At 33.0% G+C, this 15,931-nt stretch overlaps 2 protein-coding genes, 1 long non-coding RNA gene and 1 pseudogene across 6 annotated transcripts; 1 reads left to right on the top strand and 3 right to left on the bottom strand.

Moving 5' to 3' along the window:
* The first annotated feature begins 2,897 nt into the window (after window positions 1-2,897).
* Window positions 2,898-4,925, top strand: LOC111911992 (cytochrome P450 81Q32-like; annotated as a pseudogene).
* A 2,502-nt stretch (window positions 4,926-7,427) lies between these two features.
* LOC111911794 (uncharacterized) lies at window positions 7,428-10,493 on the bottom strand. Of its 4 annotated transcripts, none has more exons than XR_002856972.3 (7): window positions 9,793-10,493; window positions 9,281-9,707; window positions 9,087-9,162; window positions 8,817-8,970; window positions 8,579-8,702; window positions 8,283-8,330; window positions 7,428-8,026 (listed from the first exon to the last, which is right to left on the bottom strand). It is a non-coding gene; the product is annotated as an uncharacterized LOC111911794 (long non-coding RNA). The 4 variants fall into 4 exon arrangements; XR_002856973.3 differs by lacking the exon at window positions 7,428-8,026 and having other exon boundaries at window positions 8,086-8,330; window positions 9,281-9,420; window positions 9,518-9,707; window positions 9,793-10,492; XR_002856974.3 differs by lacking the exon at window positions 7,428-8,026 and having other exon boundaries at window positions 8,086-8,330; window positions 9,793-9,899; window positions 10,094-10,492.
* A 1,885-nt stretch (window positions 10,494-12,378) lies between these two features.
* On the bottom strand, window positions 12,379-13,729 carry LOC128125829 (uncharacterized). The gene is made up of 2 exons (XM_052765146.1): window positions 13,555-13,729; window positions 12,379-13,193 (listed from the first exon to the last, which is right to left on the bottom strand). The coding sequence occupies exons 1-2, from the start codon at window positions 13,727-13,729 to the stop codon at window positions 12,379-12,381; spliced, it is 990 nt and encodes a 329-aa protein (XP_052621106.1).
* LOC111911811 (uncharacterized) lies at window positions 13,606-15,911 on the bottom strand. The gene is made up of 3 exons (XM_023907561.3): window positions 15,842-15,911; window positions 13,878-15,735; window positions 13,606-13,804 (listed from the first exon to the last, which is right to left on the bottom strand). Exons 1-2 carry the CDS (start codon window positions 15,909-15,911, stop codon window positions 14,084-14,086), a joined length of 1,722 nt encoding a protein of 573 aa, XP_023763329.2. The 3' UTR covers window positions 13,606-13,804; window positions 13,878-14,083.
* Between the last annotated feature and the right edge of the window lie 20 nt (window positions 15,912-15,931).

The raw sequence follows: 15,931 nt of genomic DNA, 5'->3' as shown, positions 1-15,931 counted from the left end.
AGTAGGAACTAATCGAGTTAATTTCGGAACTGCACTCTCTGATACCTCATTTGAATCATTTCAAAATGTGTAATATAAATCGTCATAAATTGGTTGTGATGAATATTCATTTATGTGTTCTCTGATACAACGATGGTTGATTTGACCTTGTACTATGATTATTTCATGGTTAGATTAGCTACAGGAACAAGAAAACTCCAACAATTGACTCTTTCTCCCATGAAATATGTGGTATTTCAAGTTAGTTGTTAGGAATGACTTAATCTTTGTCGCTCAATTGGAAACATAAGAATCCTTAATAATTTTGTTCAACTATGAGTTTTTAGGGAAACTTGACTTTTTACTAATTTTGATTTTTCTAAATGGAAGAATACTCATCATCTGGGTCGACTACATGTTGGTGGGGCTTGGGCAAGGTATCTCTATCAATTGAACTGAAAGATAACCTATAACCAAAACCAAAATGAAGTTGAATTTAAGAATTTGTTGGATTTTGGGAGTTCTTTTTCATGTAGGTATTTGTAGAAATTCAAATTTGTGCAATACATTAAACGCATTGTAGTTGTAAAGGCTAATGAAATTTCAAAATCATGAAGGAAAATCGGATGAAACACCTTCCTAACACAGAATTCCCAGCTACAACTTTAAAAGATGTGTCTAGCTGTGTTAATTCGACTGAAATTGTTGAGAAATATATATTGATTGTTGCAGTTTTAAATCTTTTCATTTTACAAACCAATGAATCTTTGTTTTATTTTTATTGTAGATGAACTTAGATACTTCCTTTCATGCATTTTTGGATCTGGTGGCTGATAAGGTATGTTTTTTTATCTTCCAGTTTCAAGAAATAGATTAATAATTGATCTTCTATCTTTTATATATAGTACAAATTGTTTAATTATTCATGCTTGCAGCTTATGGTTGCTATTGTTATGTATAAGACCTCCAGAGGCTGCTATTTTTGGGCACTACCATGGCTTTTCACTGTACTATCAATTAAAATTATTGGTAGAGAGGTAAAATGACCATTCATGCTTTGAAAGTGTTTGAAATTGAAAAAAATGTTCCAAAAAATACAATCAGCAAATAACATACTTAATGTGTACAAGAAATTGAAAAAAAAAACTTTGTTTTGTTTTTTTTTCCCATCGATGATGCTTTCAAAACTCTATCAAACTTTATTAGGTTGTGCTTATGAAGAGATATCACTAGTAAATGCCTTTCTTACACATCTCACTAAGGAAAAAAATATGTTGTTAAGTTGTTTTTTGATTTTCATAAAATATAAAGTTTTTGATAGTTAATAGCAATGTATATGGGAATCAAATAATAAAGTAAAGAACGCAATTTACCGAATTACCCCTGATTTATATGTAAAAGAATTTGATCATAAGCATATTGATTTGTATATATTTGATATGTATGTGCTAATATTTGTAATAGAAATATATTATTAACTTAATATTAATAGGTAAAAACTATAATAATATATATTAACAAAGAGAAAGGGGTTTCATTTCATAAGCAGTGAAACATGGTCTATACTAATATTTTTATTCCAATGAAATCAACTACTTTATTCCTTAACTAATTTTATTATAACCAATACTTTAAGGGATGTTTAAATCTTAATAAATTCAACTTTATTTGGTATGTACCTTTGTCAAATAATTTGGAATTTAAATAGTAAGAAGTATTGGTTTCTATTCTTTTAAATGAGTTTTGCAATATTGCATTGAAAGACAGAGATATCTTAGAAGGATAAAAGTATCAAAATCTGGTGATTTATTGGTTTTGGCGGCATAGCAAGGCTATTATCACTGTTGAAGAGGTTTGGATTTCTTCCTTTCTTACACCTGCAATATTTTTTTTATTCTTTTCTAGCTTTTTTTTTAACATTGTAGATGTTTCGATAGATTAAAATGGAAATGGAAAAAGCTAATGTATTCTTTTATGCAGATTATAAGAAAACTCTTGACTTTTCACTAGCCGATGGACAAACATAAAATAATTGTTGGGACAGGATGGATATGCTTTTAATGTTATGTGTTATGTTCTTATCTAAAACGCATTTTACTTTCTTCGATCATGTTCCATTTTTTTATAATAAAATTATGTTGTATGCTTTTGCTATATAATTCACATCTAACCTATGCAAAGTATGGGTACCTACACTAGTTAAAATAAAAAATGAAACTAAAACATGATACAAAAACAAGACTAACAAGGATTTTTTTTTTCTTAATGTTCACCTTCAACATTAAAATCATTTGAAGCTTCTCTCTTAAAAGGTGGTTGGTGCTTTGTATAAAAACTTCCATTGATATATTTTTTTCATTCATCCACCTTTGGCTTTTCCTAGGGTGCCTTTTGCTTATCTTCCCATGTTTTTCTTGTTTTTTTTAGGTAATTTGTCTTTCTCAAATGCGAATGGTTCACTTTAATTAAAGTTGTATTGCTTATTGATGCCATTTTATGCATTTCATATATGTTTGGTTGAATCTTGATGCATTTGAAGAAGTCTTTTTCTTTTTCTCTTGGTACCTACCCATCATATGAACAATTTCTTCTAATTCAAACTCATCATTGTTGATTAAGTAACGTGACACTGACACGAGCGTAAGGTGGGGAGACTCTTAAGTTTGACTGATTTACAAAAGAAATAACATGATTTTTTTGAGATAAATGTTTTCATTTTAAGACCACGCAATATTATATATGGGCCCTGTTATATATTGATTTGATGCCTATATATGGAGACCGGTACGATGTTTCAACGTAAATCATGCGTATGCCTATGTGGAAGCATTAATTTCTGTCCATGCTCTCACTATAAATATGTTATGTGGTAGCATTTGGACGAGAATAATATACAACAAATTAAGCCTTGAATAAATATGGAGCCAATATTTTTTATAATTTTCTCAATCGTTGCCGTAATATGGATTAAGAAAGTTGCCCTAGGGAAAATCATCAATTTACCATCAAGCCCCTTCCCATGTTTACCAATTGTGGGTCATCTTACTTTCGCCAACCGTCCCCGTCTGCTTGCCGGAAAACACCTTGGGTTGGACTACACCACCATTAATTGGTCAAGCCATAATGATAACTGGCGTAGCCTCTGCCGTGTCGTCATCCATGAGCTTTTGTCATCTTACCAGGTACGAACCCTTAGCGCCATTCGTGCAGAAGAGGTGCACCACCTGGTTAAGATGTTATGCACCCGAGAGTAGTAAGGGACGGGATGACGGAGATGAAGTCGATGTTATTTGAGGTGGTGTTGAATGTGGTGATGATGACGATTGCCGGGAGGAGGTGTGATGTTGAAGGGGGAGAGGCTGGGCGGTTTATGGAGCTTGTCCAGGAGTTGTTTATTGTGATGGGGGCGACCCATGTGTCTTACTATTTGCCATGGTGGAAGTGGGTGGGAGGGAAACACTTAGAGAAGGAAATGGTGGCGTTAAATGAAAATTGGCATGCGTTAATGCAAGATTTGATAGAAGAACAGAGGAGAAAAACCGTGGTGGAGGCGGAGGGTGGTAGCTACGATGATCTGAAGAAAATTTTGATTGAATTTTTACTGATGTCGCAACAAAAAGAACCTGAAAATCACAGCGAAAAAGTTATCAAGGGATTATTGCAGGTACTCATTAAAATTAGATTTTTTAATGTTATTTATGGTCAATGCAAAATAAGTCCACGGACAAGGAACCAATTATATATAGCATTTCAAACACGATTTATATGGTCTTGGGAACGCAACAAAAATGAGTAGAAACGTTTTAATACTATTATTTCTATTATATATACAACATTAATAGCAATTTAGCAAAAGAAAATAATTTTATATCAAAGTCTAGCTACTTACTGATAATATACATCGTTTTTATTCTTTTTAACATTACAATTCCACCTCCAAAATGCAATTCAAGCATTCTGTATTTATATATTTATTTATTATTTTTTTTAGATTATATAATATGGCTAAGTTTACTGATTTTATGGTAATATCAGCAGGAAGCAATACATCGAGTGTAACAATGGAATGGATGTTATCGCTTTTGCTAAACAATCCTGAAGCTCTAAAGAAAGTGCAGACTGAGATCGACAATTGTGTTGGGGAAGATCGTCTAGTTAATGAATCAGATTTGACAAACCTTCATTATCTACGTTGTATAATAAACAAGACTATGCGTATATACCCTGATGATCCACTCTTGTTACATGAGTCTGGAAAGGATTGTATGGTGGGAGGTTACCACATCCCAAGTGGTACAATGAACGTGTGGGCGATACAAAATGATCCAAAGAACTGGAAAGACCCTGAAAAGTTTAAGCTAGAAAGATTCCTAGGGTTAAAAGGTTCGGGAAATGGGTATAACTATAAGCTAATGCCATTTGGGACTAGAAGGAGGAGGTGTCCGGGAGAAAACTTGGGAATGCTTATAATCGAGTTGACGATGGCTACACTTATTTAATGCTTCGAGTGGGAAAGACCGACCAACGAGATGATTGACATGACCGCGGGTGTAGGATTGATCGCACCAAAAGCTAAACCCTTGGTGGCGAAGTGTCAGTCCAGTGGAATGATGGCCAAACTGCTATCTCAGATGTGAAGATATCAATAATGAGTGTCATAAAAAATGGATATACTTTAATTGCTAAGAATGTATTAGATGAAAGAGTCAAATTAAGAGTGCAACAGGTAAGGTGGAGGTATCTGACTGAAACGTATTGTGTATGTCATTTTAATCTATTCTTCTTAATTATTAAGCAACCTAGTTGTTTTGTGGCTATCTTAGTAATCTTTTCTATTTGTTTTGTAAGCTTTTTTTTTTTTTTTTTTTTTTTTTTTTTAGTGTTTCATACTTATTAAATAAGATGAGGTAACCAAAAGCATTATGAACTATGAAGTATTTTCTTCTCTTAAGCTATTTATTAGCAGTATAAATGGTAATTAATTAAAGACAGTAAACTGTTACTTTGATTAGTCTAGAAGATGAGTGACAAAATCACTCATAAGGTTTCTCTATTTCGATAGCCACAGCCGTTAGAGTTAACTAATGGAGAATTTTTATTTTCCCCAAGCAGTCTGACGGGAATTATATATATATATATATATATATATATATATATATATATATATATATATATATATATATATATATATATATATATATATATATATATACTGGTCGTTTACCCATGTCAAGCGACGAGTGTGAATTGGTTTTTTAGAAATTAGTTTCTAGAAGTGATTAGTTCTTTTACGGAAATATTTTAATACATATAAACAATTATCAATAAGAGTTATTCTTGCATAAACGAATTCAATAAAAATTAAAAATAAAAAGTTTGAATTCCTTAAAATTGTACATTAACATATTATTGATTGTGTACTATTAATCGTTCAACACTTTGTTATACACCGCCAACATTGAGCGTGTTCAAGATTCAAGAATTACACAAGATAGAATTTATTTATATCGTCTTTGGCTTCATCAAAACTATAGTAAATTCTTTATTCTCCATGGAATCGGCCGATTAAATAATAGTTAGTCTCATCGACATTATCATGTCTTGTAGATAATATTGCACGCAAAATAATATAATCTGATTTAAATCTATTAATTTCCAAGGATGGAAAGATTGCATTAATCAGAGCATTCTATAACTTTCTTTTTCAATGAAAGGAATTACCATATCATCGGGGATGTGAATAAAGTTTTCATGCTTAGTTTGTGCTCGTGTTCCAAAGAGGCGATATTTATATGCTAGAATTCACATTATGTGCTCGTGTTTCACGTCTCACGACCGACAACACTTGTCTGAAATCATCTCCCAAAACCCTTATATTTCCACCAAATGGGAGCCTCACCCTAGTGATATCTTTAATTGTATAGTCAACTGCCTCCAACGCATGTCTTTTAGCCATCAACGCTTTGTCCTATATGATTACTTTTGTAGTCCGAATCAGTGGCGGACCTATGTGGAGAATTGGAGGTCTCGGGCCACTGCTCAATTTCCGGCTTGTAGTGTAAAAAAAATTAATTTTTTTTATTAGATGCACCCTCTTGAAATATGAGGGACACCCCTACTAAAATAGTCTGCGTCCGCCACTGGTCCGAAGTAGTTGAGTAGTACCAGTTTGTCTTGTAATCTTGCACATCGATTTATTTTCAAGATTAAAAGGAATTTTAAAGCGATAGTGATATGTTCTTCACTAGACATGTTATTATCCACAAAATCCATCGAAGCGGCTACAGATGCAATATGAATACATTAACGAATATTAGCAAGTAAAGCTTTATTGCTTATTTTGTTTTGAAATATAAAATACCTTGGTTTTATGGTAAAATTATAATACATCATTGCTTTAAGTTAAAAATAAAATTATGTCTCTTTTTTATTTTAAAAATAGAAGTATGTTTTTTTGGCTTGAATATGAATATATTTTTTATTTTCATGAGTTAAAATTAACAATACTTTTTTATTTTAGGTTAAATGTTGAAGTTAATTGATGTTTGAGTTGAAATTAAAAAGTTATTTATTTAAGCTAAAAATTTTCATTTTCAAAAAAACATAAATTTATATTTGTTTATGTTCATGTACATCTCATTTAAATTAATATTTTGGAAATTAGTCGGACATAAGACCTAGCATCTTATGTGATGGTTAAACCGGTCTGACTAACTTTAACAACGGCAATCTAGATGATATCATAATTAATTTCAATTTTAAAGAAAAAAAAACAATTCAAAAAGAAAACAAAAATAACTCTAAAAATTTCTATATAACTTCAAATTTTATTAAGTGATTTTACACTATATTCAAACATCATAAAAATCATTTTTTATTCTAAGCCCGCTTGTAAATTCTAAAAAAAGTCTGAATTACTTATTTTTAAATTATATCATAAAATATTATTAAAATTAAACAAAGTCAATAATATTAATACAATATCTTTTTTCAAGATAAATTTATCACTATAAAGTTTAATACCTTTTTAAGATACTAATTGCAATATATGTATAATTTACATAACCAATGACCCAAAAAAATCTACATACAGGTAAATTATGGTTTGGAATTGGTTAGCTATGACAAACATATGCAACAAATAAAGGTTTAAGTAGGCCTGACAATCAGGTTGAGTTCGGGTTAGCGGGTCAGAAAACATAAACTCAAGCCAACCTATATAATGTATGAGTTGGCGGGTCACGGGTTGGTGGGTTGGAAACATTAACCCAGCTCAACTCATATAACCCATTTAAGTATATGGGTTAACGGGTTCACAAGTTATTGGTTGAACCCAACCCATATAACATGTTTACTAAATAAGGTTTTTTCAACATAAAGTCATAAATTGATTAAAGTAATTAAAATAAAAAAAATAAAAAAATAAAAAGATTTTCAACATGAATTCATAAAGTCATTAACATCCAAATAAAATTGAAAAATGAAAACATTCATACAAAGTGGATGTGTTCTTTGTTCGTGACTCGTGAGTATCTAAAAATGACGACATATGTTTATTATTTTTTGATTAGGGCACCGCAAACGCAAACTAGCACTACAAGAAACGAGACCTATAGGGACGACAAATGTCGTCTCTATATGTTATAGAAAGTCGTCTCTATATGTGGTTGTGACGACAAGTCGCCCCTATAGCCTTTGTCGCTATAGCCCCATCGCAATAGATAGCTTGGGTCGTCGCTATAGATATCGTCACCATAGATACCTTTTAGAGACGAAATATCGTTTTTGTTGGTTCGTGGTTGTCATCCTATAGCTGGACCTATACAGACGACACGTCGCCCCCACAGCTAGACCTATAGAGACGATATGTCGTCCCCATAGCTAGACCTATAGCAACGAAATGTCGTCTCTATAGATATTGTATAAAATTTACATTCGACTTCTATTTTTTGTTTACTTTTCTAGTTTTCTCAAATACAAAAAATAAATTGACCTTGCTATCCACAACTATTTTATCTGTTAATCTTCCTGTGCTAAAATTGAATACCTGAGACAATAATTATATAAAAAAAAATGAAACTCTAAAATGTACAAAATAAAACAGAATTCGACAAAAAGAAAAGAACTGATGATGAGACAACTTTTATTTTTGTAGAATGTACAACAGTAACTATATACAGTAACTGTATATAGTCCCTCACTTAGGCTTTTAGTTTATTTTTGTGATTTTTTTCTTAGAAATATTAATAACAGAGAAAAAATAAAATTAGAAAAGACACATTAGCAAATGACGTTTTTATTACCAAAATTTATCTGTTTGCATTGCCAACTGAAAGGAAGTTATTATTCACCTGCAATTGGAAAAAAAAAAAGATAATCAATTTATATTCATTCAATCACTATATTCCTACAAGGAAGCTTAAATTACAGATTTTAGTTTGATTATTTTTACAACGCTTTTATATAAAAAGACAAGTCAAAGTTACAAATTTATATAAGCATTTACAGAAGAAAAATTACTAATATATGCAATATTATAATATATGTAATATTATAAACAAAATAAAACTTATAGATGTCATTGTGTAAGTGTACTTACATGATGAAATCGGATACATAGCTGATGGGCAACTCCGTAAATTACTCGAATGCAAAGGCCTTTTGGTATATCCCACACTCTCAAAGTTTTATCCAGTGAAGATGATGCAATGTAAAGTCAAAATCTGAAGTCAACATGATCATAATTAACAACAAAAATCATTATGTTATGATATTTGGTAATAAAATAAGTAGCATTAAAGAAAAGACTAAACAGCAAAATCTGATATTGGGTTTACCTTCTTGACTCAATTCTACATCCTACTTCTGATGGTGCAGGCCTTTTTGCATTTTCTTCAGTTTTTCCAGATTTACCCTCCAAGGCCAGATGTGAATCCATTGCAATAGGTGCAACCAATTATTCCATTGTCTACATCAAAGGTTCTTGTAAAACTGCATACTCAACAAACAAATATATACATATTAACAACATTTTATCCCAAGAGAAGTTTTATAAAATTAAAATCAAACATGAACGCAAAGAATTCATGAAATTTATATTTGTATACCTTGTGAAATTCTAATGTATCTCCTCCTGCTTTTTCGAACCTTAACCATTTGCAATGAAGGTGCCACTTCAAAAATCTAAAAATAGCAATATTTTAATACATCATTTTGATATTAACATATATAACTTCCTTATTTTTATAACCAAAAAATAGGAAAAAGTTCCAGTTAAATAAAATAAAAAACACAAGTATACCTTTCAATAGATAAATGACCCTTGCGTCCAGTCTTTTCGCCTTGAAGCTTCAAATGTAGTGAAAAAAAAAAATTTGTTTAAAACATTAAAATACAATTATCATGTTTTGTGATTCATGCTCATGGTGCCCATTTTCATCCCTGATTTATTTTTGAGAAAAAAAAAATCGGTAAAGAGAAATATAATCTACTAACTTAGATTCAAAACAGAGAGTAGAATATAAGAAATTACACATACCTAACATCACTGCCCTTTCGGAATATCCGAATAAATGGATAAACTTATATGTGGTTCCTGATAACCTTGTATGATATATCTTTAAAACATTGTATTCATCAAAATTAGGGCTTAAGGTTTAGGGTTTCTTACCTTCTACACAGGTCAACTTCTTCAATGCAGTCAACCCTCCCCATAATGAAACGGCCATCTATTTTTGGATCATGTTTAGGAACACAAATGTAAGTCAGCAAGTAATAACCATTTAGTGAACATCAAGTAAAAATGGCAATCACCTGGTTCCAGGACTACTTAGGTGGCTGTGGCTGCAACTTCATTCGATTCTCCAGCCTTGTAATAAAATTGCGATAAGCCACATAGCCTTTGCCATTGCATCTCCAGTCTTACACACACCACAATTGTGCAATTCAAAAGCATAATAAACAAGTATGCATACAGGAATTGCGCAAAAACCATATCTCTATCGAATTTGAGTTTTTCGTCGTCATCATCGTTAACTTATATCCCAATTCCAGTTTCAATTACATAATTGCTAACATATACCTCAATTATAGGTTCAAACAGAGAATTACTAACATGGTAGCCGGTGTAGGGCTTGTATTTAATAGTAATCGTAATTGGATGTAAAAAGGAAGCTGATAGTCAAAATCAGCGGCGTTGAAACTAATCGAAATTGATTAGCCTAATGGTGGTATTCGACAACTAGCATGAGAATCCAAGGAGAGAGAAGAAGATGCACGGGGAGTGGGAGGTGAGGAAGTCGCCAGAGGAGAAGATAATGGTTGAGATTAAGGAAGGGAGAATCTCCGATCGAGAGTGAGAGAGATAGATAGAGACTAATGATTGAGTGATTGAGTGTGCGTTAACGAAACAAAGGAGGTTGTTCTCTTAATTTAAGTTGTAGAAAGATATGAGGATGACAAGTCGTCCCTATACCCTTCCCCAAAACACGCCTAATCCAGTTTCCTTCCCGTTTTAACATTGTGAGACCGTTGTAGCTCCAAAAGTCAAAAATATTTGTTAACTATATGGAAACGTCATGTCATCCCTGTAGGGTATCTATAAAGACTACATATGTCGTCCTTTGTAGACCTCGTCTCTGTAGAGGCTTATTGTTGTAGTGGTATATGTATGTGTGTGATTATGTATTGAACTATTTATATATTTTCCACCCCAACCAATTAAATAAATTAATTAAATTTGGATTGACTCATATGTAAATTAAAAATGTAAATAACTTAGAAAGTATTATTACATTCAAATTAATTTCAAACTTAAATAAAACTTCACACCATGGAAAAATTACAATCATCGTTCACAAATTTCATTTAAATTTCAACCAATTAAGTAAATCCATTTAACATGAAAAAGTTTTACATACACATAACGGATAAACAAAAAACATCGTTAATTTTTTTAGATGACAAAACTAATTATTTGAAAATTATATAGCAGTATAATTTATTTTTATTTGTGAATAATGATAATTAAATAATAGTATTTAAGAAACATATAATTAAATTTAGAGAAAATTACACGGTTGGTCCCTATGGTTTGCTCTTACTTGCACGCTTCGTCCCTGGAAAGAATTTTTAACTCGGACAATCCCTATAACTTTATTTCGTTACCCGCCTAGTCCTTCAGTTAACTTTCCGTCTTATTTGGGGTTAGGAACTACTCACGTGAGTGGCACGCTGGGGGCATTTTTGTCCTTTCAACCCTACAACGGACTTAAAACTACTTCTCCTTCCTTCTTTTCTGAATCGGTGCTTCCGGTTCTCCTCTTCTACTCCATTTCTTTTGCTCGTGAAGATTGAAGATCCACAAAATTGATTATGGTGAAATGCAAGTGTGGAGCTGTAGGGATCATACGAACTGCAGGAACAAAGAGAAATCCTGGTAGGCCTTTTTATGCATGCCCTTTACAGGTATTGAGTTATCAATTTTTTTGGTAATTTCTAGGATGAACCCTAGTTTGTGCTAATCGAGGGTATTGAAAACTTCAGGGACCAAGAAGTGGATTTATTTCGTGGGTAGATGAAGAAAAGCATACGTATGAGGCTGAAAGCCAAAATCTTGAGCTTGAAATCCATAATGAAGAACTTCAAATCCAAAATCGTGACCTTGAAATCCAGAATGAAGAACTTGAAATCCAAAATCGGAACCTTAAAATGTTGTTAATTGTCAGTTGGATTTTGTTTTTTGGGATAATTGTTTACAAGTTGTAGTATTAGGTATTTCAGTAATGGTTTTTGGTTGAAGATAATCTAATGAAAGGGTAATATTAGCATGTTTGTATTGCTGCATTTTAATGAAATGATATATTTAGGTACAATTAATAGTTGCACTTTGTTGTCTTATAAAAGATTACAATGGATTATTACCATCTTGTATTGCTGGAATTGGGAGAGAAAGGGTATCCATTGGTACAATTAATAGATGCAATGCAACTGTAATCTTTTGGTATTTTTCATTTAACATATGACCAAAAACATGCCAAATGAAATGACCAAAAAACATGCCAAATGAAATGACCAAAAAACATGCCAAATGATCCATTATATAACATTAAATGAAATGACCAAACACATGCCAAATGAAATGTCCAAAAACATGCCAAATGAAATGACCAAAAACATACCAATAATTGATCCATTAGATAACATTAAAACAAAAGCATTACATAAGAGTTTAACCAAAAACAAATGTCTAAGTACCAACTGCAATTGTTTTGGTGATACTAAACACAATACAGTTTAATCAAAATACAAACATCACATGACATAATAGTTTAACCACAATACAAACATCACATTACATAATAGCTTAACCAAAATAAGAGCATCACATGATAAAAGAGTTTACAATGGATCCTTCTCTTTTCCTTTCTTCTTCTGTTTTCCTTTCTCATTCTCTTTTCCTTTATCCTTCTCTTTTCCTTTCTCATTCTTCTTTTTTCCCTTCTTCCCAACAGTTGGTAACTGCCCTTTGCAAGTCCTGGCATTGTGTCCTTTGTTGTTACATTTGGTACATGTAACAGTTTTTTGTGCTCTAGAAACTGTATTCCCTTTGATCATATTCTCTTTTTCTGTAGTTGACTTCCTTCGTTTCTTTTTTGGTCTTCCTATTGGGACATGGTGTTTTGGAGGCAACAAAGTAGTTGGACAAGGTGACTTAATCCACAATCTTCTACCATTTATCGGATCCACTTTGAAAGAGTACATGTTCCTCCAGGTTGATAGCCAATAACATTCATGAACAAAGGTTTCTGGAATACCAATTGCACCATTATTTCTCCTCATGTCCCAGATTGCAGATACAGCATGTTTGCATGGCATTCCAGTTATTTCCCACTTCTTGCATGAACACGTTCGTTGATTCACATTCACTACACACTGATCTTGCCAAGGTCCACTCACTTGGTACTTCCCATTTCCACAAAATGATGCTGTATACTCCTCTGCCTGATCTTTGATCTTTTGCAATAGCTTGGTAGCTGTTGGAGTCAAAGGGCCTGTTGCTTTGTCAATTTCTTTTTCAACATTCACAATCCTCTTCATGATGTACTCCCGGATGAACTCTAAGCAATTGATAATTGGTGTGTCACGTCCGTCTATTATTTTGCTATTAAAGCACTCGCATATGTTGTTTATCACAATATCAGAATGTGCTCTCCCTATTAATTAATAGAATACATGTATAATTGGTTAGCAAACATTAGAGTATTGTTATGAACTCACTTAATTTAATGAGTAACCACAACAAGAACACAATGTAAAGAACAGAATGCAAAAGAAAATAATTCCAGGTTAACAGAAAAGATCGATATCTCAATTCCTATCCCACTACCCTCTTATACTATCAGTCATAACAACTAAATAATATAAAATACCCATAATGCCCCTGTACCAACAAGATGCTCTTTATTTGATGATTACCCCAAACTACCCTTTATCTAAAATAAGGTGACCAGAGTGGGTGCATAACAAGTATACAACAATAGTTATCATATATTATAATATATAACATGGTCAAACCTGTAAAATGAGAACGTGCCCAATGTTGAGGTGGTATTTGTTTAAGCCACTCATAACATTCTTGGTTTAATTTTATAACTTCTTCCATTTCTTTTTCAAACTCTTGCACAGTATATGTTGTTGAACAATTCCAAAGCAGTTCTTTAAACTTATCCCCTCTCCAACGTGACCTCATATTTTCGTGTATGTGGCGAACACAATAACGGTGCTCTGCACAAGGAAACAAATCTGCGATGGCAGAACTTAAACCCTACAAGAAAGATACATTATGTCAATGATTTCTTTTCCTTTAGATATTAGTATTCAAAACACAAGAAAATAACCTTTTGCCTGTCTGATATAAATGTAAAATTTGAATTTGAAGCCAACCCTAGGTCATCACCCAAGTGAGTTAAAAACCATGTCCAAGAGTTTAGTGTCTCAGCTTCAACCACAGCATATGCTAAAGGATATATTCCATTATTCCCATCTAAAGCCTGTGCAATACAATCCAATAAATAAAAGTAAAAAATAAATCAAAATATATGGTTCAACCACAACATAAGAGAAAATGTACCACAGCAGATAAAATTTGACCATGGAAAGGTCCTTTCATGAAAGCCCCGTCTACCCCAAGAAAATCCCTCTTCCCTGCTGCAAATCCTTGCTTCAAAGCACCAAGGCACACGTACACGCGTCTGAAGGTTCTTGTCTCAACATCAGGATTTGGTTCACTTTCGACATCAAGCTTGATAGTGGTGTCTGGGTTTTGAGTCTGCACTTCTAACAAATAATCTTGTAAGATCTTGTACTGAGTGGCATAATCACCCCTGATAATTTTTAAGGCTGCTTCTCTTGCCCTAAAGGCTTTCATCTTAGAAATATCTACTTTGTAGATACATTGAAGTTGTTCCCTTAAAGCCTTGACTGGAATTTTTGGGTTTGCTTCCACCAGTTGTAGAGTTTGCTTTGAAAGAAACTTGTAATCACAAGCCCTAACCTTTCTTGTTTGAAGACATTTATGTTCACTAACATATGTTTTAACTGTCCAATCCTTGTCGCGTTTCCACTTACTGGCTAAAAGAACCCAAGGACACTTACCTTCTTCATTGACTACTTCTTGACCGGTCCCACCACCTAGGCTTGTTATGGTTCCCCTGCATACAACCCTTACTCTGTTTTTATCATTCTTCTCAAAATCCAACTCCCTTCTTGTATCTATTGCATGTTGGTTAACCATATCTTTAAACTCCTTTGACGAATTAAATTTCTGATATAAATAGAAAGGCTCACTGACTTGAGCATTTTCGTTCTCATGCGCCCTTCTAATAGCTTTAATCTTTTTGTTTCTTTCTCCTTCGATCCCATCATCCGATGAAGAGTCGGACAAGAAAAGTTCCATATCTATAACTTCAAGGTCTGCTTCATTCCCATCTTCTGTAACTACATGATTCTTTCTTTTAGAAGCACCTCCAATCCACTCAACATCTGGGTCAACATTCAAGTGGAATTCTCTCATGTCAACTTCAACATCATCAATGATATTGTCTTCGTCTAGAAGAAAGTCACCATCTTGACTCTCACTATCATCACCACTGTTGATCTCATCACCACTGCTATTATCATCACTACTATGTTCAATTTCAGTTTCCATGATGTTTGCATTATCACTTACCATGTCCACCTTGTCAATTGAAGGCTCATTTCTAGTAGGTGAAACAGGAGGGTTGTTTCTATTAGGCTCAAATGTCAACACATCATTAGGCTCAACTTGTGTATCATGCCATTCCAAAAACAATCTTTTTGGGGTACAATCAATCTCAACTATACGTACCTTAGATGGGTTTGGTGACATCGAGTATGTGTGTAATTTCGTTTGCCCGTGCTCTGTATACACCTCTATTAGCTTATGCTGGCCAACATATTTTGCTAAATGCCTTACATCATCATCTGAAGCTAAAGCAAACAAGCCAAAATCCAAATCGCACAGTGGCCTTCGAAAATGATAGTACATCTCCACATGTAGATTTTCATCGATATACCCAAGTTTCACCATCATGTCATCAATATCGTGAACACAGAAAGTCTCGATGTCTATTAAGTCAACGTAATGTCTCTTTCCGTTTACATAATTCCTTCCAGGAAAATCAGTAAACTTTCCACCATGGTTTAATAGCATGCAAAACATGGTCGGATGATCACCTATTAAGGAAATGCCCCAAAAATTTTGATTAACATTTGATTAGGGTTGTAGGATTTCACGAAGCAAATGCAAATAAAAACGAGATTAGGGACTAGGCGGACTTACCATATTGAAGACGAACTTCTGCTTCACTGATCATCCGTCCTCGTGCTTCACTTAAATTCCAAACCGGCATTGTTGATTATTTGGAAAAGC

This window comes from Lactuca sativa, chromosome 1, assembly GCF_002870075.4.
Source record: "Lactuca sativa cultivar Salinas chromosome 1, Lsat_Salinas_v11, whole genome shotgun sequence".
Lineage (NCBI taxonomy): Eukaryota > Viridiplantae > Streptophyta > Magnoliopsida > Asterales > Asteraceae > Lactuca > Lactuca sativa.
This window is presented reverse-complemented; position numbering and strand designations above follow the sequence as displayed.

What these genes read in the sequence shown, in the direction of transcription:
- LOC128125829 (XM_052765146.1), bottom strand. Translation starts at nt 13,729, where the DNA reads ATGAGGTCACGTTGGAGAGGGGATAAGTTTAAAGAACTGCTTTGGAAT. An exon ending in GGCACGTTCTCATTTTACAG is followed by an intron (nt 13,194 to 13,554) that starts GTTTGACCATGT and finishes ATTAATTAATAG; the next exon opens with GGAGAGCACATTCTGATATT.
- LOC111911811 (XM_023907561.3), bottom strand. Translation starts at nt 15,911, where the DNA reads ATGCCGGTTTGGAATTTAAGTGAAGCACGAGGACGGATGATCAGTGAA. An exon ending in AGAAGTTCGTCTTCAATATG is followed by an intron (nt 15,736 to 15,841) that starts GTAAGTCCGCCT and finishes TTTCCTTAATAG; the next exon opens with GTGATCATCCGACCATGTTT.